At 56.2% G+C, this 21,987-nt stretch overlaps 1 protein-coding gene across 3 annotated transcripts; it reads left to right on the forward strand.

The window, feature by feature from the left end:
- The first annotated feature begins 311 nt into the window (after positions 1-311).
- Positions 312-20,732, forward strand: IDH3B (isocitrate dehydrogenase (NAD(+)) 3 non-catalytic subunit beta). 3 transcript variants are annotated; one of them, XM_037898484.2, is made up of 12 exons: positions 312-513; positions 2,664-2,744; positions 7,037-7,129; positions 8,794-8,914; positions 10,718-10,778; positions 11,277-11,409; positions 12,248-12,381; positions 12,974-13,076; positions 13,990-14,136; positions 14,367-14,461; positions 14,615-14,675; positions 15,439-17,442. In XM_037898484.2, the coding sequence occupies exons 1-12, from the start codon at positions 478-480 to the stop codon at positions 15,526-15,528; spliced, it is 1,155 nt and encodes a 384-aa protein (XP_037754412.1). In that variant the 5' UTR covers positions 312-477; the 3' UTR covers positions 15,529-17,442. The 3 variants fall into 3 exon arrangements, with proteins under 3 accessions (XP_037754412.1, XP_037754413.1, XP_037754414.1); XM_037898485.2 differs by lacking the exon at positions 15,439-17,442 and adding an exon at positions 20,502-20,732 and having other exon boundaries at positions 375-513; XM_037898486.2 differs by lacking the exon at positions 7,037-7,129 and having other exon boundaries at positions 376-513.
- Positions 20,733-21,987: the final 1,255 nt, after the last annotated feature.

The following is a 21,987-nucleotide window of genomic DNA, read 5'->3' on the forward strand; positions in this document are numbered from 1 at the left end:
ACTGGGGCCAGGCAGGTCCGGGAGCTAGTGCCCCCCAGCCCCGCATGAGCCCCAGGGAGGGGCAGAGCCAGGCCCCCGCCCCCGCGGCTCGGCCCCTCTGCCCCGCCCCCGGCCGGGCTCCCCGCCCCCGCGCTCCCGCCCCAGCCGCGGGCAGCGGAGCTCGCACCCGGCCCCGGGGCTCGCGGGAGCCAGGGGCTGCCCCGCCCGGCCAGACCCGCCCCCGCGGCAGGGCCCGGATGGGGGGGGGGGGGGGCTGGGGTTGGGGGCGGAGCTAGAAGCACGTGGCCAGCGACCCCCTGCAGGGAGCCCACCGCCCCCCCCCCGGGCTCCTCCCCCTCGTGGCCCCGCCCCCTCGGCGCGTGAGCGCGGCCCCCTGCGGCTCCGGACTCCGCGGAGGCGGAAATCGGAAGTGACGTCTCTGCGCTAGGGCCGTGGTGTCGTCATTTCCGGAGCTGCTTGGGCTTGTGGGATTGCAAGATGGCGGCGATCAGCGGCGTCCGGGCGGTTGCCGGGGTGAGGGCCGCGCGGGGGCCGGCAGGACGGGCCTGGGCTCCTCCCGAGGCGGGGGTCGCGGCGCCCGGGACTGGGGGTGGGACCAGGGGCGGCCCGAGGGCCCAGGGGAGCGAGGCCGGGATCGGCCCGAGGGCAGGGGGGCCCGAGGGCAGGGGGGAGCGGCCAGGCCGGGGTCGGGGGCAGGGGAGTGAGGCCGGGATCGGCCCGAGGGCAGGGGGCCCGGGGGAGCGGCCAGGCCGGGGTCGGGGGCAGGGGAGCGAGGCCGGGAGCGGCCCGAGGGCAGGGGGCCCGGGGGAGCGGCCAGGCCGGGGTCGGGGGCAGGGGAGCGAGGCCGGGAGCGGCCCGAGGGCTGGGGGCCGGGGGGAGCGGCCAGGCCGGGGTCGGGGGCAGGGGAGCGAGGCCGGGAGCGGCCCGAGGGCAGGGGGCCCGGGGGAGCGGCCAGGCCGGGGTCGGGGGCAGGGGAGCGAGGCCGGGATCGGCCCGAGGGCCGGGGGCCGGGGGGAGCGGCCAGGCCGGGGTCGGGGGCAGGGGAGCGAGCCCGGGAGCGGCCCGAGGGCAGGGGGCCCGGGGGAGCGGCCAGGCCGGGGTCGGGGGCCGGGGAGCGAGGCCGGGAGCGGCCCGAGGGCAGGGGGCCCGGGGGAGCGGCCAGGCCGGGGTCGGGGGCAGGGGAGCGAGGCCGGGAGCGGCCCGAGGGCAGGGGGCCCGGGGGAGCGGCCAGGCCGGGGTCGGGGGCAGGGGAGCGAGGCCGGGATCGGCCCGAGGGCAGGGGGCCCGGGGGAGCGGCCAGCGGCCGGGTCGGGGGCAGGGGAGCGAGGCCGGGAGCGGCCCGAGGGCAGGGGGGCCCGGGGGAGCGGCCAGGCCGGGGTCGGGGGCAGGGGAGCGAGGCCGGGAGCGGCCCGAGGGCAGGGGGCCCGGGGGAGCGGCCAGGCCGGGGTCGGGGGCAGGGGAGCGAGGCCGGGAGCGGCCCGAGGGCAGGGGGCCCGGGGGAGCGGCCAGGCCGGGGTCGGGGGCAGGGGAGCGAGGCCGGGAGCGGCCCGAGGGCAGGGGGCCCGGGGGAGCGGCCAGGCCGGGGTCGGGGGCAGGGGAGCGAGGCCGGGAGCGGCCCGAGGGCAGGGGGCCCGGGGGAGCGGCCAGGCCGGGGTCGGGGGCAGGGGAGCGAGGCCGGGATCGGCCCGAGGGCAGGGGGCCCGGGGGAGCGGCCAGGCCGGGGTCGGGGGCAGGGGAGCGAGCCCGGGAGCGCCCCGAGGGCAGGGGGCCCGGGGGAGCGGCCAGGCCGGGGTCGGGGGCAGGGGAGCGAGGCCGGGAGCGGCCCGAGGGCAGGGGGCCCGGGGGAGCGGCCAGGCCGGGGTCGGGGGCAGGGGAGCGAGGCCGGGAGCGGCCCGAGGGCAGGGGGCCCGGGGGAGCGGCCAGGCCGGGGTCGGGGGCAGGGGAGCGAGGCCGGGATCGGCCCGAGGGCAGGGGGCCCGGGGGAGCGGCCAGCGGCCGGGTCGGGGGCAGGGGAGCGAGGCCGGGAGCGGCCCGAGGGCAGGGGGGCCCGGGGGAGCGGCCAGGCCGGGGGCGGGGGCAGGGGAGCGAGGCCGGGAGCGGCCCGAGGGCAGGGGGCCCGGGGGAGCGGCCAGGCCGGGGTCGGGGGCAGGGGAGCGAGGCCGGGAGCGGCCCGAGGGCAGGGGGCCCGGGGGAGCGGCCAGGCCGGGGTCGGGGGCAGGGGAGCGAGGCCGGGAGCGGCCCGAGGGCAGGGGGCCCGGGGGAGCGGCCAGGCCGGGGTCGGGGGCAGGGGAGCGAGGCCGGGAGCGGCCCGAGGGCAGGGGGCCCGGGGGAGCGGCCAGGCCGGGGTCGGGGGCAAGGGAGCGAGGCCGGGAGCGGCCCGAGGGCAGGGGGCCCGGGGGAGCGGCCAGGCCGGGGTCGGGGGCAGGGGAGCGAGGCCGGGAGCGGCCCGAGGGCAGGGGGCCCGGGGGAGCGGCCAGGCCGGGGTCGGGGGCAGGGGAGCGAGGTCGGGATCGGCCCGAGGGCAGGGGGGCCCGGGGGAGCGGCCAGCAGTCAGGCCGGGGTCGGGGGCAGGGGAGTGAGGCCGTCCCGAGGGCAGGGGGTCGGGCCCAGGGGAAGGGGCCCGGGGCTGCGGGTTTCTCATTCTCTGCCTCCTTCCCTCGCAGGCTCTCCTGCGTGCCCAGGGCCGCGGGGCCTGGAGGACCCTCAGCGCCTCCGCCGCCCCCCAGCAGACAACGAGACGCCAGGTGAGGGACCCCCGCGTGCCCCAGCTCGGAGCGGGGAGATGGCGCCTCCCCAGGGCCTCCCATCCTTACCTGCTCCCCTGGGGACGCTGTGGGAGCAGGCTCCGGGGGAGACGCAGCCCCTGTCTCAGGGGGGCCAGGCAGGGCCAGGCGCTGCTGGGGAGGGTTTCTCAGGTTCGCTGCAGCTCTGCTGCCAAGTCTCGTTCCTGGCTATTCTGTTCTTATGCTCTATAGGCCCCTGTTCCATGCTCATCACCCTAGTAGCTAAGTGCCTCCCAGTCACTTACGGAGCGATGTGCTCGCCTATCCCGCATCTGGTGTTTGATCTCCCGCATGCTCACGCGTGGGCTTTTCCATGGATTTGGTTTTCAGGGGGCTGAGTCTTTCTCCAGCACAGAGTCAGATGGGGAGGGTAGCAGGTAGATGGATATTTCTCTCTATTCAAGGAGCAAAGATGCAGTGACCACAACAGAAGAAATGAAGTGCTGAGGATGCATTAAAAAGCCATAAGAACTAACACGGAAAACACTGTGTGGGATAACGTGGACGCATCTGAAGAACGATGAGGCAGGGGCTGAGAGAGCCATTTGGTGGCTGCTCTGTGAAATGAAAGGGTAGCCATTGGTGACTGCATCTTGAGACTAGAGCTGTGATTGTGAAGGTCCCAGTGTTGCCAACTCATGGTTGTACTGTGATTCTGATAGTATTTGGTGGTGTTCTTAAAGCCCCAGCACCTGATGTCAAATCTTAGGAGCTCTCATGGTGCAGAGAAGAACTTAAAATTGTGTACCCAAAATGCTCAAAATCCAGAAGGCAAAGAAAGAACCCCACACTATCATTTACATGTTAAAAGACCTATTTTTTAACCCATGACTTTTTGGAGCTTTGCCCTGGATTTTTGAATGCTTTGGCCTGGCAGTATAGAGGTCCAGCGAGGATAATTACAAGTCATAGAATCATAGAATATCAGGGTTGGAAGGGACCCCGAAAGGTCATCTAGTCCAACCCCCTGCTCGAAGCAGGACCAATTCCCAGTTAAATCATCCCAGCCAGGGCTTTGTCAAGCCTGACCTTAAAAACCTCTAAGGAAGGAGATTCTACCACCTCCCTAGGTAACGCATTCCAGTGTTTCACCACCCTCTTAGTGAAAAAGTTTTTCCTAATATCCAATCTAAACCTCCCCCATTGCAACTTGAGACCATTACTCCTCGTTCTGTCATCTGCTACCATTGAGAACAGTCTAGAGCCATCCTCTTTGGAACCCCCTTTCAGGTAGTTGAAAGCAGCTATCAAATCCCCCCTCATTCTTCTCTTCTGCAGACTAAACAATCCCAGCTCCCTCAGCCTCTCCTCATAAGTCATGTGCTCTAGACCCCTAATCATTTTTGTTGCCCTTCGCTGGACTCTCTCCAATTTATCCACATCCTTCTTGTAGTGTGGGGCCCAAAACTGGACACAGTACTCCAGATGAGGCCTCACCAGTGTCGAATAGAGGGGAATGATCACGTCCCTCGATCTGCTCGCTATGCCCCTACTTATACATCCCAAAATGCCATTGGCCTTCTTGGCAACAAGGGCACACTGCTGACTCATATCCAGCTTCTCGTCCACTGTCACCCCTAGGTCCTTTTCCGCAGAACTGCTGCCTAGCCATTCGGTCCCTAGTCTGTAGCGGTGCATTGGATTCTTCCATCCTAAGTGCAGGACCCTGCACTTATCCTTATTGAACCTCATCAGATTTCTTTTGGCCCAATCCTCCAATTTGTCTAGGTCCTTCTGTATCCTATCCCTCCCCTCCAGCGTATCTACCACTCCTCCCAGTTTAGTATCATCCGCAAATTTGCTGAGAGTGCAATCCACACCATCCTCCAGATCATTTATGAAGATATTGAACAAAACCGGCCCCAGGACCGACCCCTGGGGCACTCCACTTGACACTGGCTGCCAACTAGACATGGAGCCATTGATCACTACCCGTTGAGCCCGACAATCTAGCCAGCTTTCTACCCACCTTATAGTGCATTCATCCAGCCCATACTTCCTTAACTTGCTGACAAGAATACTGTGGGAGACCGTGTCAAAAGCTTTGCTAAAGTCAAGAAACAATACATCCACTGCTTTCCCTTCATCCACAGAACCAGTAATCTCATCATAAAAGGCGATTAGATTAGTCAGGCATGACCTTCCCTTGGTGAATCCATGCTGACTGTTCCTGATCACTTTCCTCTCATGTAAGTGCTTCAGGATTGATTCTTTGAGGACCTGCTCCATGATTTTTCCAGGGACTGAGGTGAGGCTGACTGGCCTGTAGTTCCCAGGATCCTCCTTCTTCCCTTTTTTAAAGATTGGCACTACATTAGCCTTTTTCCAGTCATCCGGGACTTCCCCCGTTCGCCACGAGTTTTCAAAGATAATGGCCAAGGGCTCTGCAATCACAGCCGCCAATTCCTTCAGCACTCTCGGATGCAACTCGTCCGGCGCCATGGACTTGTGCACGTCCAGCTTTTCTAAATAGTCCCTAACCACCTCTATCTCCACAGAGGGCTGGCCATCTCTTCCCCATTTTGTGATGCCCAGCGCAGCAGTCTGGGAGCTGACCTTGTTAGTGAAAACAGAGGCAAAAAAAGCGTTGAGTACATTAGCTTTTTCCACATCCTCTGTCACTAGGTTGCCTCCCTCATTCAGTAAGGGGCCCACACTTTCCTTGGCTTTCTTCTTGTTGCCAACATACCTGAAGAAACCCTTCTTGTTACTCTTGACATCTCTTGCTAGCTGCAGCTCCAGGTGCGATTTGGCCCTCCTGATATCTTTCCTACATGCCCGAGCAATATTTTTATACTCTTCCCTGGGGTGGGGTTTACATATGGGGAGAGATTGGAAAATCTAGGGCTGTTTAGCCTTGGAACGAAAAGATCTATAGACACTTGACTGATGGGATTTATGACTTCTTGTGGAAGTTGCCTTTTTTATTTTTTTTATTTTGTCTCATGGGTCATTGAATATTAATGACAGGTAACTTTAGAACAAATAAAAAGAAATTTTTTATACAGAACATGGCTAAATAATTTATAGACACATAGGGTCATGGCCAAATACTAAGGTCAGATTTGTAAAAGGGTTGGCTAAGTTTGTAACTAAGACCATTCTATAGAAGTTTGTGCTGAAATGGAGTAATAAAATCCCATGCTTCAGGACATCAGCTGATCACTACAGTTATTAGGAAGGGATATTTTGCCCTATATACAACAGGTGTTCTAAGATTTTTCATCTTCCTTTGAAGTATCAGGTGTTGGCCGATGCAGGAGTGGATGGACTAATGGTCTCCTATGTTAAATATGGGTGCCCTGGTAGTCTTTGTCTCTTTCTCCATCGTGGGATGAGGAAAAGTTTATGCAAAATCTCCATCACAAGTGCTTGTTCTCTGACTCTTTAGCTTGTGATGCCTGTTGATTGACATTAACTGTAACTCTTATATATAAAGATTTCAGAGTGGTAGCTGTGGTTAGTCTGTATCAGCAAAAACAACGAGGCGTATTTGTGACACCTGAGAGACTAACAGATTTATTTGGGCATAAGCTTTCGTGGTGGGTTTTAGCCCAGGAAAGCTTCTGCCCAAATAAATCTGTTAGTCTCTCAGGTGCCACAAGTCCTCCTTGTTCTTTTTGTTATATATAAAGACACCCATTAATTTTTTATATGAGTGAACGCTATGTGGTTTAGATTAAAGGTAAAGCTGTCTCCTCGATACAGGGAACAAATACCATGCAACCTCTGACCCTCTGTGCTCTACTTTCAAGCAGCAAGCTTTGCCCTGCGCATTGGGTCTTATTTGATTTAATCCATCAGAGAGAGTTTCATGGGGGAACTGAATGTTGCTACAGTGAGTCTTGGGTCAGTTTCTTCTGGAAGATTCCTGTGTTTTCCTGCATCAGAGGCCAGGTGTTTCCCAGGGACACTGACCACCAGAGAGGGTCTTAGCAGCTCCCATTCACCCTTTGAAAGTTGTAAGGACTCAAATCCTGGTACCAGCTCCACCAAGGGGATTGTCCCTGAGCATACCTGTGAGATCTAGAGAAGTAGGTAAAGGCATTGATGACCCCCAACATTTTGAGAATGACAATTCTCGTCTTGCTGTTTCTGGCAGTAGCGTGTGAGAGCCACCTCTGACTGGGCTTGCTTTTTCAGAAGAGGGGGGTGCAGTATTGCAGATAGGGTGTGCGCTGTCCCACTCTTGTTGAGTGATATTGTGAAGGATGGTGGCTGGAGAATTAACTCCTCTCGATTTCCTGTTCCAGACAGAGAAACCTGAAGGGGTGTTCAAGGTCACCATGCTGCCTGGAGATGGGGTTGGCCCGGAGCTCATGCATTCTGTCAAAGAGGTGTTCAAGGTAGTAGCCACTTACTCCTCATTGAGACTGTGGGGCAGATAGAGAAATGACATAATGGCAGGAGTTGTCTTGCAAGGCAGTTGGATTGTGTATATGCTCCTGCCATATCCAGGTGGGACTGTTATCTTCCCCCTGCTCCCAGACAGTTGTGGGTGGATAAAACCATTCTGTTTCTTAAACCCTTTTCTGTAAATTAATTGAAGCACAACTCATTTCTCTTTAGTGCTGAGGAAGGGTGCTAGACTGAGAATCCTGGAGGATGTCCCCTGTTCTTCCCAGAACAGGTTCAACATGGGTAGCAACCATGCTAAGCTTCCCACATAGACCCCAGTGTGCACCAACCCTAACTACAAGGGCCCATTTCGAAGGGTGAGAAGACAAGTTCAGTTTCTGTGGCCCAGTCAATCCTTGTGTCTCTGATGTGACTGCTGAAAAAATCTTGTACCAGCTGTGGCGGTGGTTTTGATGTGGATATTTGCGTCATCTGCACGAGTTGTGTTAGGGGTTACAATGCTGTTGTTGTTCAAACTGTTTGGAACCCTCTTAACTGTGTTTTAAACATACCCCCAATCCATCCTACAGCCCTGCTCTGACCAAGGGAGTAGCGCAGTTTGGGGACAAATTTAAAACACAGTTAGACACCGGCTTTGTTACAAGACAAACCTGCTTTTAACCATGGCTGGGGCAACTGTCGTAAATGAATCTCCTGACATGGAGGTAGTTGTATAAAGTCTCATCTGCACTATCCTAAGAGACTGGACTGAGATCTGGGACCCAAGTAGTCATCAGATGGCAGAAACTTTCATTCTGAAAAAAAATTTAAAATATTTCAAGATTGGACATACAAAAGGAAGTGACTTAATCCCTCATAGTAGCTGTTAGGTTACTGATCTCTCTTTGGAAAAAGATCCGACCCCAGAGCTATGGCTCAAAAAATGTAGCTGGTAGAAAAATTAATACACCAGTTACGTGCCCAGAAAAATAACCAGAGGACAACGCAGGTATTTGGTTACCATTTATTAAATACTCAAAATACATTCACTTTCTAAAAACCAGCACACCTCTCCAATTTTTTTGAATGTTAACATTTGATAGACATGCCTGGTTTGTTAAATATGCCTAATCAGAGAATTCATTCAACTTAATAAAATCACTGAAAATGACACGTCTTGAGTAGCGTCAAGATGCTCTCTCTGTAACACGGTAACACCCTGGTAGAGAGACCCATTGTTTATATTTCTGTTTAATGTTTATCTAGACCAAAGTTCAGTGTTGTGATGATTATTGTGTGTCTCTGATAGTTACATGCCTAGGATTTGTAAACAGGTTAAAACTTTCTAAACAAAGACATAGTTTAAAAAACAACAGCATTTCGTTATGAATCTGGAGCTGGATTGAATAAGTGACCTAGAGATCAGAGGCTCTGATCCCATTCCTAATCCCTAAAACCATCCAGTCCCCTCCTCCTCCCGATACACACCATCCTCAGCCTGTGCTCAGAGAGGAACCAGAGACTTGAAGGTGAAAGGCTCCATATCCCAATCTCTTGATCCACCCAGTCAACAAGCTCATTTTGGCTAATACATATAAAGTGATTTAATGAACAGCCTCTGAACTGTGACCCAGCTAAGCCCCGTCTTTACATCTGTGTCTGTACTGGGCAGGCTGCTGGCGTCCCTGTGGAGTTTGACGAGCACCACCTGAGCGAAGTGCAGAACATGGCGTCAGAGTTAAAACTGGATGAGGTTGTCGACTCTATGAAGGAGAGTAAAGTGGCCATTATAGGTATGGGATGGTGGCAGCTCACTGACTGCATCTGTCAGGTGTACATGGATCTTTGCCCACTCCATGGTACAAGAATCTCCCCCAGCCTCCAAACTGCGCTTTCAGACTGCCGGGCTTTGTGTGGCTGACGATTGGAGAAGGAAACCTCGTGCCAGTTTTCCTGATTTCTATCTCCAGCTCTGTCACTGAGTTGCTCTGTGACCTGGAGAGGCTCACTTAACTTCTGTGCCTCAGTTTCTCCTCTGTAAATGAGACTGGTACTTATCATCTGACCAGCTGGGGAGTCTCAGGACCTTGCTGACCCTTGGATGGAAAGTGATTGGCATGTTTAGTAATAAAAAGGGGGTACTGAGGGTTTGTGACACTTTGGTGCAGGTAGATGAGGTGCTTCTAGGGTCATCTTACTGGCTCCCTACAGAAGGGGAGGGGGTGTCATACGGCTGTCGCTCGTCAAGATGGGAAGGAGCAGAACAGCTTTTAGCTTTCTCTGGTCTGACGTGTTTCATGCACCAAGAATCCCAAAGCAGTGCCAGATCCGCTGTGGTAGTGCCAGATCTGTGTCCAGCAGACTCAGCAGTGGCTCATACAGTGCAGGACCACTTTATCTTACATAGTATCTTCTGTACAAACTGTAGCCCATGTTGGCTTACAGATCTAATACAAGGATACTGCAGCTTGGAATGTTAGAACCTGCTGCTGGCTGAGGGAGTATCGGGCAGGACACTGGAATTGTGCCAGACTCTTAAAAATGTGCCTGGGGATTTCAGTCGTCTTCCCAGAAGTTGCCGTAGCTGGGTAGTACTTGTCTCCTCCAGCCAGTGCTCCTCGTAGCATGTCGTCCTAGATTTTAAGGCCTATGGGCCCATTATGATGATTTAGGCTGACTCATTCATGATGCAGGGCAAAGTCCTTCACCCAGTGATTCTTACATAGAGCACCTTATACAAACCTTTTAGAATGAGAGCCAATCTCTATGTAAAGACTTCAAGTGATGGAAGATTTACCAAGTCCGTTAGTGAGCTGTTCCAAAGGGTAATTACTCTGACTGCTAAAAAATTGCATCCTATTTCTATCTTGAATTTGTTTAGTCCAGCTTCCAGGCATTAGATCTTGTTCTACCTTTGTTTGCTAGATAAAGAGCCCCCTAGTATCTGATGTCTTCTCCATGTATAAGTACTTATAGAAGGAGATCAGTTTGCCTCTTAATCTTGTCTTCAGTAAGTCAAATAGATTGAGCTTCTAAATATCCTGTGGAACTCTTTGCCAGAGGATGTTGTGAAGGCCAAGACCATAACAGGGTTCAAAAAAGAACTAGATAAGTTCATGGAGGATAGGTCCATCAATGGCAATTAGCCAGGCTGGGCAGGGATGGTGTCCCTAGCCTCTGTTTGCCAGAAGCTGGAAATGAGTGACAGGGGATGAATCACTTGATGATTCCCTGTTCTGTTCATTCCCTCTGGGGCACCTGGCATTGGCCACTGTCAGAAGTCAGGATCCTGGGCTAGATGGACCTTTGGTCTGACCCAGTGTGGCCGTTCTTATGTTATCCTGACTGAGCATAAATTCAGATTCTGTTGTGAGACTGGATCACATAATATGTGGCCCAGAGGTACCAAGAGGCTGGACCCTAGTGAGCTCTCAAATGTTGCGCAGCACTGTAAACTCCTTATGCAAGGGTAAAAACAAAACCCCCTTTCATCCTCCCCGTCCCATGCTGTGGGGTTCTGAGGGTTTATAGTAGCTGGTAGTTGATTTTGTACATGTGCTTTCTTACCAGTTCTGCTGACATTTCTGTCATTACAGGAAAGATCCACACTCCCATGGAATACAAAGGAGAGCTGGCCTCCTATGACATGAGGCTCAGGTATGTTTGTCATGCATGTTCAAAGGCCCTGCACGTCAACAAAAGTCAGTAAAAATCTCCTGCAAATGAGCTATTCAGGGTGTTCCAGACACCTCGTTTATGAATGGCATTTAGGCACCAGGTCCAGGGCAGGAGTGAAGTTCATGGGTTATCAGAGCACAAAAAGGCATCTGCAAAATCTTCACTGGCCAGACACTTTATTGTTTTTCTTACTCATGATCCGTTGACTCTACTTCTTGCTGTGTCTTGGAGATCCTCCAGGAACAGTCGGTAGGTGGGGTTTGGGGTGGCAGTTTATGGACACATCCCACAGAGGGCCAAAGAGGCTTCACTGGAGGAGGGAAATGGGATTAGCAAGTGGCCAGCAATGGGGGCTAGGCTCGTACAGAAGAGTCTCTCTTTAAAATTCTGATCAAGATGGGTCTGTACCATCACATGGGATTTATTACTGTCCTGGAGGTGGGAAGAACTCTCCTGATCCTGATGTTCCTTTCACAGGCGCAAGTTAGACCTGTTTGCCAACGTTGTCCATGTGAATAGTTTACCTGGATATAAAACACGACACAACAACTTGGATCTTGTGATCATCCGGGAGCAGACGGAGGGGGAGTACAGCTCTCTGGAACATGAGGTAGGGAAGGCTCTGTCCTGCACCCCACCCCTTTCTGTGCCATACGGGGAAGCCAGTTCCACGCCTTGTATCTGGTACTTCCCTGATGGCACTGCATTAGACCTTGGAGAGTTTCACTGCCCTTCTCGCCTCATCCTCGCAGAGTTTGGCTGAGACGCTTCTTGAGTGGTGGTGCTAGGAGTGTGGGGATGTGGGGAAGAGCCTTCCTGTGTGATGTGGGTATTTGGAGGGACAGGTGGAAGAGGAGATGGTGCTTGTAACTAGACTGTGTGACAGCCAAGGGGGTGAAGGGGGGCTTGAACTATCTACAAGTACTGGAAGCGTGTAAAGCCCAAGAAGGAAGCGGGATCAGTGTGGAGTCAAGAGCTGTAACCAGGAGTGGTGGCGTGACTCCAGGCAAAGGAAAAAGGCCAGGGGCTGGGAGAAGCTTCCTGCCAGCGTTTGGCTGGAGAATGGTCTCCCAAGGAGAAGTGGTGCTTTGGGGGCATACTAGCCTGGTCAGAGCCCCGGAGAAAAGACTCTCTGGGCCGATTCCACAGTGACGCCTGAAGAAATGGGCTGTCTTGAGTTCCTCAGGGGCTTCTCCCTATAGTATCACATGGTTGCTTCAAGGGATGCACTACGTCTCTTCCTCTCCTTTCCCCAAAGGAATCCAATGGGGAGTTAAACTCCGCTTCCCTTGGAGCCTGAGCCCAGTGTCAGTCCGGGGGTGATAGCTGGCAGGGCTGAGTGGGATCTCCTCGTTGGGTGTGCGCTGCCGGCTGGGGCAGAGCACAGGGTTGTGTGCCACCCGGGGCAGCACAGCCAGAGCCGCTAACGTGTGTCCGTCAATGTTCAGAGCGTGAAGGGCGTTATTGAGTGCCTGAAGATCATCACCCGGGACAAGTCGCAGCGCATCGCCAAATTTGCCTTTGACTACGCCACCAAGAAAGGGCGTTCAAAGGTCACAGCAGTGCACAAAGCCAACATCATGTGAGTGCGATGAGACGGCTCTGATAGCACGGGGACCAAAGTGGGGTGTCTAGCAGTTACGGGATATGCAGCAGCTGCCACCAGCGCCCTGGGTGTAGGTCTTTGAAGTCCCCTCTGTCTGGAAGAGCCTTTCAGTGCAACTCGGAGTTGAGTGATGTTGACGCTTCCTTGGCGTTAGTGCCCTTTCTCTGCACGTGCTTAAAACACCAGCATGGGTGTAACAAAGCCCAGCAGTGCGAGACAGTCAGGCCTGGCTGTGTGTCTGCAGGGTGTTGATGGGGAGGGTGAGAAGCTTGTTCACTTGCTGGGTGAAATTCTGGCCTCATTGAATTCAGTGGCAGAACTCCCACTGACTTCCGTGGGGCCAGGATTTCACCTCTGTCTATCATATGCACACCTACGTCGGTGGGGTGCAGCGGGACCTGTCCGTCTGTGAACTGAACCCAGAATAGCTCAGAGACAGCATTTTTAAAGGAACTCTCAGAAAGCTTGTTTGGTGGCTGAGTCCATTGTCAGGCCCCTGCTCTCCCTGCAGGGGATGCTGGGGCAGCCTGGAGTCACTGTTAAAATGAATGTTGCTCTCTTTCCTCAGGAAGTTGGGAGATGGACTCTTCCTCCAGTGCTGTGAAGAGGTGGCAGAATTGTATCCCAAGATCAAATTCGACACCATGATAATTGACAATTGCTGTATGCAGGTGAGAATGGCTTGCAGTCCTGTGCCCTAGTGCATCCATGCTGCACCCTCTGGTGCTGATAATCTGCTTGAGCAAAGCAGGTAAAGAGCCTGGCATGGTAGGCAGCCAGGTCAGGTGCCCTTGGAATGCTGTCCGTGACATGCTTTGTGAAGGATGCCGTGTTAACTGGGCTGTCACGTCGCTTTGTATCATGTCCTGTGTAGTGCACATGGACACGTAGCGCCTTCCTTTCAGGGCTGCACAGTTGAGGATGACAGGAGCTGTAGGTGCCCAGCACCTCTGGTAATCAGCCCCTCGGTAATAATTCAAGATAATTCTGTCTTGCAGAATTGTGCTTGCCTGCAGGAGTGATTCTGACATGAGTAAATTCTCTGTTTCACCATCAGTCCCCCCAGGAAAGCTTGGCGATACCCAGGGTTTCCAGGCTGATGCTTCTCAATGACAATTTTGCCAGGTTTCTCTGATTTTCTTTCTGAGAGCACGTAGGATCTCAGCCCTGTCGGTGGGATGTATGGTTGGGTGGCTTTATTTCAGTAATGTTTCCAGTGCCTGTTGGTCCTCGGCTGCTGGGGCTCCAGGAGCAGCCACCCATCTTGTTTCTATCCTGGGGACTCTTGAGGCAGCTACATTGTCATCTCAGGACTCCTCTCAGCCCGGTGTTGCTGCCGAACCTGGGTGCGTCCCAAGAAGATCGTTCGCCTATTAATACCCAGGCGCTAATCTGTGAATGTCATTGCTTGGGCCCCTTGTTGGCCAGTCTACAGCATGGTGAGATGTGGCCCTTTGGGTGACCCAGGCACACCAGTGCTGATGGGAAGTGCTGCAGAGTACATTAGACCGTGCTGATCTGTAGCAGGGGAGGGAATGGTGTGGAGGGTCTCATGCACGTCTGCTTCTGTTCTCCTCTGCGCAGCTGGTGCAGGACCCCCACCAGTTCGATGTCCTGGTCATGCCAAACCTGTATGGAAACATCATTGATAACCTGGCTGCTGGCTTGGTGGGAGGCGCCGGCGTGGTTCCCGGGGAAAGTTACAGTGCCGAGTACGCGGTGTTTGAGATGGTAAGTGACCCAGTTGAGCCACGGCTTCTGTGTTCCACTTGAGTGACTTCCCTTGCTCATCCCCTCTCTGTCACACAGCTGCTTGTTCCCTAGCTTCTGTCGTCTTTCCTGTCTCCTGCCACGGGGCCAGTGGATCCAGAGAGCCCCTCCCAGGATGGGGCTGGACATCCCCCCACGCCCCCCGTGGCAGCAGTGTAGAACACGGTCTGATTGTGGTTCTCTTCACACAGGGTGCCCGCCATCCATTTGCCCAGGCCGTGGGCAGAAACATTGCCAATCCAACTGCCATGCTGCTCTCCGCTGCCAACATGCTGCGGCATCTCAAGTAGGTGCTTGTTCTCGGACGTGTGCGCACACTGCATTACATGTGGGTGGGGGGCAGGGCATGCCAGCCTCTCGGGTGGGCAAGCCAGAGGATGGGTGTGAATGCCGTTGGCATACACAGGGCTGGAGCTGAAATGTTTGTTCTTTTTGCTAGCTTGGAACATCACTCCAATATGATCTCCGATGCGGTGAAGAGGGTGATTAAAGTTGGTAAAGTGAGTACCTGGCAGCTCTGAGCCCTTTCACTGCTGCTTACCTCTTGCCTGTCCTGGTCCAGAGCTCCTGGAGTATCTGCTTCCTTTCTGGAGCCTGTTGGCTGGGACTTCTCTCTGGCTCCTGTCCCCGAGAGGGGGAAGCAGCGCAGTGTTTGCCACTGGGTAAGACTAGGGGAATTCCTTAGCCCAGGGCTGGCCTTGCGTAGCGTGGGGACTTACTGCACCGTAACAGACTGATTCTCAGGCCTTATTGCACTCATGTCTGCATCATTCTTGCCTATACCCGACCGATTTCCTGTTGTGACGGCTGTGGAAATGTTTGGGCCCCTTCCCAAGGAGTTCTTGGTAGAGTTCACTTTCCTCAGGGGAAATCAGATCCCCCAGGCAGAGGTCACTGTCTTGCCATCTCCATGGCCACATTATCAAAGCTTCCACTGAGCCAGGCCGGCCAACTAGTTGAGCTGTCCACGTTGGTAGAATGGGACGCAGTTTGTAGATGTTGCTGTGTTTAGTGTCTCGCTCCCTGCTTGTCTCCAGACCTGAGGCTGCTACTGCCTGCTGGCTGTGGGGGGCTTGGCGCGCTTTAGTGTCTATTCTTCCAGTTTGCAGCAGGGCTGGGGGGGGTTTCAGAAAGGGGTTCAGGAGCTGGGGGAAGTTGCTTTGCTGTCACCATGTTTCCTGTCCCATCTTGTGTTCGTTTCCCTGGGTTTACATCCACATTTCTCCCTTTTTGTTTCTCCCCCTCCCTGTGTTGGATTTTTAGGTTCGGACGCGGGACATGGGCGGTTACTCCACCACCTCGGACTTCATCAAGTCTGTGATTGACAACCTGCACCCACACTATGGTGTCTAGGTCCCCACCTGTGTGTGGGAGTTCCTTGGACTTCACTCTGTCTCCAGCACCCATTTCTAGTGTACAAACCGAATGGACCTTTCTCGCCCTGCTCCCACCCCTAGGAAAGAACGTGTATCATGTCACCTCCCCCCCCCGCCTCCCCCTTGGGCTGCTGGAGCCAGCCGGCCTGAAACCACAACCCAGAGGGGGAAGGGACTCGCCTCTCCCCCAGCTCACTTATCTGTTACCAACCTCAATCGTGGTCAGATGGTCACCAGAAAGAGGTGCGGTCTGAGTGCGGGATTGGGAGCCTGGGGTCTAATCCTGGCTCTCCCACTGGTTCATTGTGAGGCCTGGGGCGAGCCAGTTCACCTGTCTCAGCTTCCCGCCCTGTGCAGTAGGGATCGCGCTGACCTCCCTACATTGCTCGGGAGTTCAGGGTCAGCTAGTTCACACTTGTACCGTGCTTTGAGGCTGAGAAAGGACTAAGCCTAAATATTCGACTGCTGCTCCAGCTAAGGCCTCCCTGCATTGTGGCTGACCGGGGCTGTCACATCCACATGGTCTTGTCTAGTCCCTGATTGCTGCTGCAGCAGCATCTGCCTATTCCAGAGGGGCTTAGCCGTAGCTTGGGACCATCCAGGGTGGAGACCCCTGTCCACAAAGTGACAAAAGAAGTCTAGTATTGGCTTGGAGTGAAGTAGAATTTCATCCCTGTTAATCTGAACAGATGGAAAGTAGGAAATTTCAGTCTCTCCTATTGTGTGTGTAAGAGGGGGGCAGGGGGATAACTCCCTATGTCATCCTCCTAACTTCATCCCCCTCCCAAGAGAAGATTGCGGGAGGATGGTTTTCCCACTCAGTTAGCAATAAAATTCAACGCTGACCTCGGAAAGAAGTGTTAGCCACTGAGCAGAGCTAGAGGGCAGGAGGCCTAGCACGCTCCTCCCAGATCAGAATGTCACCGCACAGGTAGGATGGCACTCCAGGACATGTTGATCTTTGCAGTTGACGCAGACCATCCTTGGGGCCCATCTGTACCTCCAGGCTGCTTTCCTCCTTAAGTCCTGCCAACCAGCCTCCCTGACAAAACTCAGGCCCTTCCCTCAGACTGGGTGCCGGGCTGGGCTCTAGGCTGGTTCGCGTGCCCGTCTGGTGCGCTGCAGAGCAGAGTGCAGTCCTGATTACTGTAGCATTGTCCTCCTGTCGCGCACCCTGCCCCCATCGTCATTCACTGCAACTCAGTCTGTGCTGGGCAGACTGTCCCCATGCATTCGCATGAGGCTAAGCAGTGGGTCGCACCTGGGAGAGGCAGGGGGGTTATGAAGGGTGCGGGGCTCTACAGTGACTTGTAGCATTCCCCGAGAGAGCAGAACAGCTGCTCTAGCCAGGCCTGTCTAAGGCAGAAGAGGCCAGGCCGTGCATAGCTGTGTGCACGTCAGAAGGGAGGTGCTTCCTGGGCTGCACGTTTAAAATGTGGCGTGAATGATGTGCTTGCTGCTTTGCCTGCATGGTGTGCACTGGTGTCATTGACACGCCGGCTGCCACACCTCCCTGCACAGGCAGTCGTGCTCAGAAACACGGACACCCACAAGTGCGTGTGCACCCATGGGAGCTTCTGAAATGCTGGTCCTATCAGTGAAGTCCTGACTCTGGCTCTGAAGGGTTAAGGAGACCAAGACCTTTTCGTTGGTAGAATTCCAGGTGGGCCGGGGTGGGGCCTGGCCTAAAGGACCCGAACAGCAAGGCTGCAGGTAGCTTGCAGGTGATGGATTAGGAAAGCGGGTCTGGGCCAGGCATGCACCTCCAGGCTCTCAGGCCCCTGTCGCAGTGCTGGGCCACTGCCGTGTGGGCTGGGAGCACTCCTCAGGAAATGCAGAATGTATTTATTAGGCTTTGCACTAACGCTCATGAATAAATTGTCAAACTCTCCCCTCCCTCCCTGCCTCTTCTCAGGCACTGCGTGTCTCCATGAGGCCTAGTTCCAGCTCTGCCTGAGCATTGCATGCGGGTCTCTCCCCAGCAGATGTGGGTCTCTCTGGCAAGAGGCACCCTTGGCCCTGCCCTGGTAGGCCAGCTCCAGAGGGGGAACCTGGCTGCGCTGAGCCCTGAGCCGGGCAAGGGAGGGAGTCAGCCCCAGAAGGAGGGGCGTGCCACAAGCCTGCTTTTTCCCTGGTAGCTGGAGCAGTGGAGGCTAAAGCTCTGCCTCAGGGAGCCAGTCCAAGGTGGAGCATGCCTGGCTCTCTGCAGGGATCACAGGCCAGTCATTCAGGGCCAAGCCCTAATACCTCTGCTAGCAGGGAGTGATTCCTTCTGAGACCTGGGGGAGGCCAGCCTTTGGGCGCAGGAGAGCTCCGTCCCTGGAGTTCTCTGCCTGCTGTTCAGTGTGTGTGCGGGTGTAGGACATGCACCTAGGACCCAGCTCACAGACCAGGACCCCAGCGTGCCTGGTGCTGTACACAGAACATCTAAGACCAGGTAGGTGGGGAATACAAGGAACCCAGGCGATAGTATTGATAGGCAGGCAGGGGTATCAGCACCCCGGCAGGCTAACCCGTGTCAGGGGATTTCTTTTGTTGGTGTCCCGTTGAAGGAGAGACTTGGAGGAGGAGAAGGAGATTACGGGGAACCTCCTAAGGGTGAAGGCAGCAGAAGAGAAAACAGGCCGGGGCGCCTTTGAGAATGTAGCCCTGTGTGATGGAGGCTGAGATCATGGGCTGCCTGGCGGCAGGAGCTGTGCTGAGAGGTCGGATAGGGACAGGCGGCGAAGGGCCTTGATGTACCGGAGGAGCCAGCGGAGGGCTGGGAAGAGGGGTGTACGCCAGGCTAGGAGAATGAGCCCCAGCAGCACTCAGCCTGGGTCGAGGTGGGGCAAGAGGGCATGCAGTGAGCCAAGGGTGGAAAGGGGAGAGGAAGGGTGGACAGCAGCTGGCAGCAGCAGTGAGGAGAGAAGCCCAGCACCCTCACCACCGTCTGCCCCAGGTCAAGAAGCGTGAGGCCAGCTGCAGAGGCTGCATCAGCCAGAGGGACCCAGGTGTCCTGTGGGCCAGGCCTGCTCGCAGCAGGAGCCTGGTGTCTCTGTCTGCTGCCGACGCTGCAGCTTTGTGCAAGGGGGGGGGGCAAGATGAACCTGTGCAGACACTGTGGTGCCCGAGCTACGGTCAGTCAAAGCAGGGGCCGTCAGCTGCACAGGCCCCTGCCTGCTGGGGGCTAGCTGCTGGGGTCCCCTCCCTTCTCGCCATTCCTTTACTGAGCCTGATGAAGGTGGATGTCAGCCTGCCAAGCCCCTGCACTTCCCCTGCTACAGAGCTGGGGCAGTGCAGACAGGGCAGCAGTGGGGGGAATTGCTGAGGAGCTGGAACTGATCTTGCTACAGGCTGAAAGTGTTCGTACCAGCCCCTCCTTGCAGGTTCTCGGGGGGTGGGCAGCTCAGCCACCAAGCTGGTGCCCATAGATGGGGTGAGGTAGCATAAGAGTGAGTGAGCAGAGACTGGCCCACCCCTAGGCCTGCCCGCCCGCCCTCCCAGGGCCGGTGGGTTTCTGTCCAGTCTGGTTTCCAGCCTCCAGCAATGAGGCTTGTGTCTCTTCTTGTGCCCACGGGCAGGAAGCGTTACTCCTAGTGCTCAGCCTCAACTGTCCCCTTCATCCAGTCCCAGTCTTCTCCCGTGGGGGGACATCACCTCCCTGCCCCTGAGCGCGGGGTCCCCAGGCCTGGTGCGGTCGGTGTGACTCCATTGCCCAGGGGCGTGTGAAATCCACGCTCCCTGCCCGAGGCAGTTACACTGACCTAAGCCAGGGTGTAGCCAGCACTCGCTCGCCAGGAGACCTCGCCCATCTGCCTAGCGCCTGCCTCGCAGGGAGGGGCCGTACCGAGGCTGCTGGGAGAGCCCCTCCCGCAGGCCTAGGTCGTATCTACTCTGAAGTGCTGCAGCCGTGCAGGTGTAGACAAGGTGTCAGCAAAGCTGGCTCTAGATCTTGGATTTCTCTAGCTAACGTCTCCCAGTCTCTCCCTGCGCTCCCCTGCCCTGGAGCAAGGAATGACCATGTCCTTGCTCTCTGCCATGGCACTTGGCAGATGCAGCTCACAAGTACGTCACATTTCTTTGCTCCTGTTTCTAGAGCGCCCGAGTCTCTGTTCCCTGAGAGTGGGATGGGGTTTAAATGCTTGATGGCAGGGCAGGGCAAGGGATAGAAGCTGAGAATTGGCGTGCGATGGGAATGGAGGAGAGATGGTGTCTGCCGGGGGCAGGGCAGAACACCGGGCAGGGATTAGCATGGTAACCGGCAAGCAGGTGTTTGTAAATGCCGAACTGAACACTTGCCTGGGGGGAGCCTGGTTTCCATAGCGTGTGGCGGAGTCAGAGGCGCTGGGTTTACCTGCATGGGCCCAGCTTAATCATGTTTCTCTGCTTGTTTCTATTCACTGTTGGGCTGCTGGGCTCATGGCTGTCCTCACAGGTGTTTGCAGGTCCTGCCCATTTAGTCTCCTCTGAGAGTGTCAGAAATAGGTTGCGTTCTTCCCCTGCGAGCAGTGTCCTACAGCAGCAGCGAGCCAGATTCTGACACTGAGCCTTCATGCTGCACTGGCCCTTTCCCCTCCTCAGCGGGGCTCTTTATTATCACCCTGAGCTGTCTGGCAGGGGGCAGTAGTGGCCCCTCCCTGGTGGCCTAGCCTTGGCCCAGCCCTATGCCGCTGGGAATGGGTCTGCAGCTGGGCAGGACGCTGACAGGCTAAGGGGCTATTTCTAAACTGATCCAGGAACAGCTCGGAGCTGCAGCTGTCTCCTAGCAGCCACTAGTGTGGGGGAAAGACCTGGGAGCTGGCTGGGGCCCTTTGGGGCCTTTCAGCCTGGCACTTGGCGTTTCCTGTTTTGAAAGGCCTGGCCCCAGGGCAGGGCTCACTGCAGAGGCGCACGGTGCAGCATGCCCAGAGGGCTCCTGCAGCGTACCTGTCTGTGCCATGCTGACAGGCCCCACCCCTCTCTTTGCAGGTGCGCACCGCAGACATGGGCGGATACGCCACGTCCATTGACTTCACCCAGGCTGTGATAGCAGCCCTGGCTGACTAGGCCCCGCAGAGGCTGCTGTTCCTCCCGTGCTCCTGCCTGCAAATCCTCACGGCTTTGACACCAGCTGCCTGGTAATTTATTGCCTCCAAGAGGGAGCGTCCCCACGCACAGGCCTGTCTCTGTTGTGCACAATAAAGCAGCCTCCTGGCCACATTTCCTGCAGTGGGTTTCTGCCAGGAGGGGGGCACTGTTTGATCTCAGCTGGGGTCCTCCCTGCACCTAACCCTGTGGTGGAGCCAGAACAGATACTAGCTGCCAGATGTGGGGAGATAGAGGGGGCTGTATGCACAGCCCTGTGCCCCTGGGGGGGAGGGGCTTATAACCAGTACACCCCCCACTTCCTGCTTTGGCAGAGGCCCAGCTGGGTGGGGGCATAGAGAGGACATCACCCCCCAGGCTGCTCGTTGTGAAAGGGTCACTCCAGTAGTGCCGGGGCAGAGGGGGAGCTGCCACCCTTGCTGGCGTGGACTCAGTGGCCTACACCTGCCCCCCAGCTCGAGGAAAGCATTCTGCCCCTGCAGGGGCCCCTATCTCGGCAGGAGGGAGAGTCAGCCCCCTCCCTGCTCTCACCCAACCCAGGGCTCTTGCCTTGCCCCTGAGCCAACTGGGCATAGAATATCAGGGCTGGAAGGGACTTCAGGAGGTCATCTAGTCCCACCCCCAACTAAATCCCTGGGGGGAGCAGAGCTCAGGCAGCTGGCCAGGGGCTCTCAGCAGCACTGCTTGTAAATGCTGCTCTGCATTTTGTCAAAGCCCCACCAGGCCTGGCTCACAGCTACAGACTGAAACAAGCATGATGTGTGTGGCCCCAGAGCCTCAAGTGCTGTCTGATCTCCCCCCCAAAAACACCCCTTCATCCCTCTTCAGTGGCAGCGACCTGAACAGCAGCAGTTACACGGTTAGCTCTGATCACACTGGCCCAAGCCGGGGCTAGATCCAGATGGGAAACTAGCAGGCACAACAACGGCTATAACACTATCAATGCCTGTCGGCAGGTAAGGCTAAAAGGGCCCCTGAGCTCAGCCACTCTGGCCTCCTGTTTTCACACCATTAAATGGTACTTGGCTAGCCTGCTACCGAACCCAGCTGTTTAGTTTGGCTCAGATTGGTTCTCAGGTGACTAGACTGTTCTGGGGGACAGGCAGAGACTGAGGTGCAACCCAGGATGGAGACCCCAGCAATTGCAGGGGATAAAGGGGTTTGAAAACCTGGCCACCCCCATAGGATTTGTCTGTAACACAGTAACTGTCGGATGCCACTTCTGATCAATTCCACCATTTCAGGGGGTGTTCTAGGCAGCCATGGCTAGAACCCAGATGTTGGGGGAAAAAAGCAGGAAGCCCCTGCCTGTTCATTAGCACATCGCCAACCTCAGAGCCATCTCAAAACTGTCTCCAGCTCAAACTGG

Source organism: Chelonia mydas, chromosome 4 (genome assembly GCF_015237465.2).
Source record: "Chelonia mydas isolate rCheMyd1 chromosome 4, rCheMyd1.pri.v2, whole genome shotgun sequence".
Lineage (NCBI taxonomy): Eukaryota > Metazoa > Chordata > Testudines > Cheloniidae > Chelonia > Chelonia mydas.

Excerpts from the sequence above, each read along its gene's own strand:
- IDH3B (XM_037898484.2), top strand. The coding sequence starts at position 478 with ATGGCGGCGATCAGCGGCGTCCGGGCGGTTGCCGGG. Across the intron at positions 11,410-12,247 it reads ACAGCTCTCTGGAACATGAG|AGCGTGAAGGGCGTTATTGA; the intron begins GTAGGGAAGGCT and ends GTCAATGTTCAG. Across the intron at positions 14,137-14,366 it reads AGTACGCGGTGTTTGAGATG|GGTGCCCGCCATCCATTTGC; the intron begins GTAAGTGACCCA and ends CTCTTCACACAG.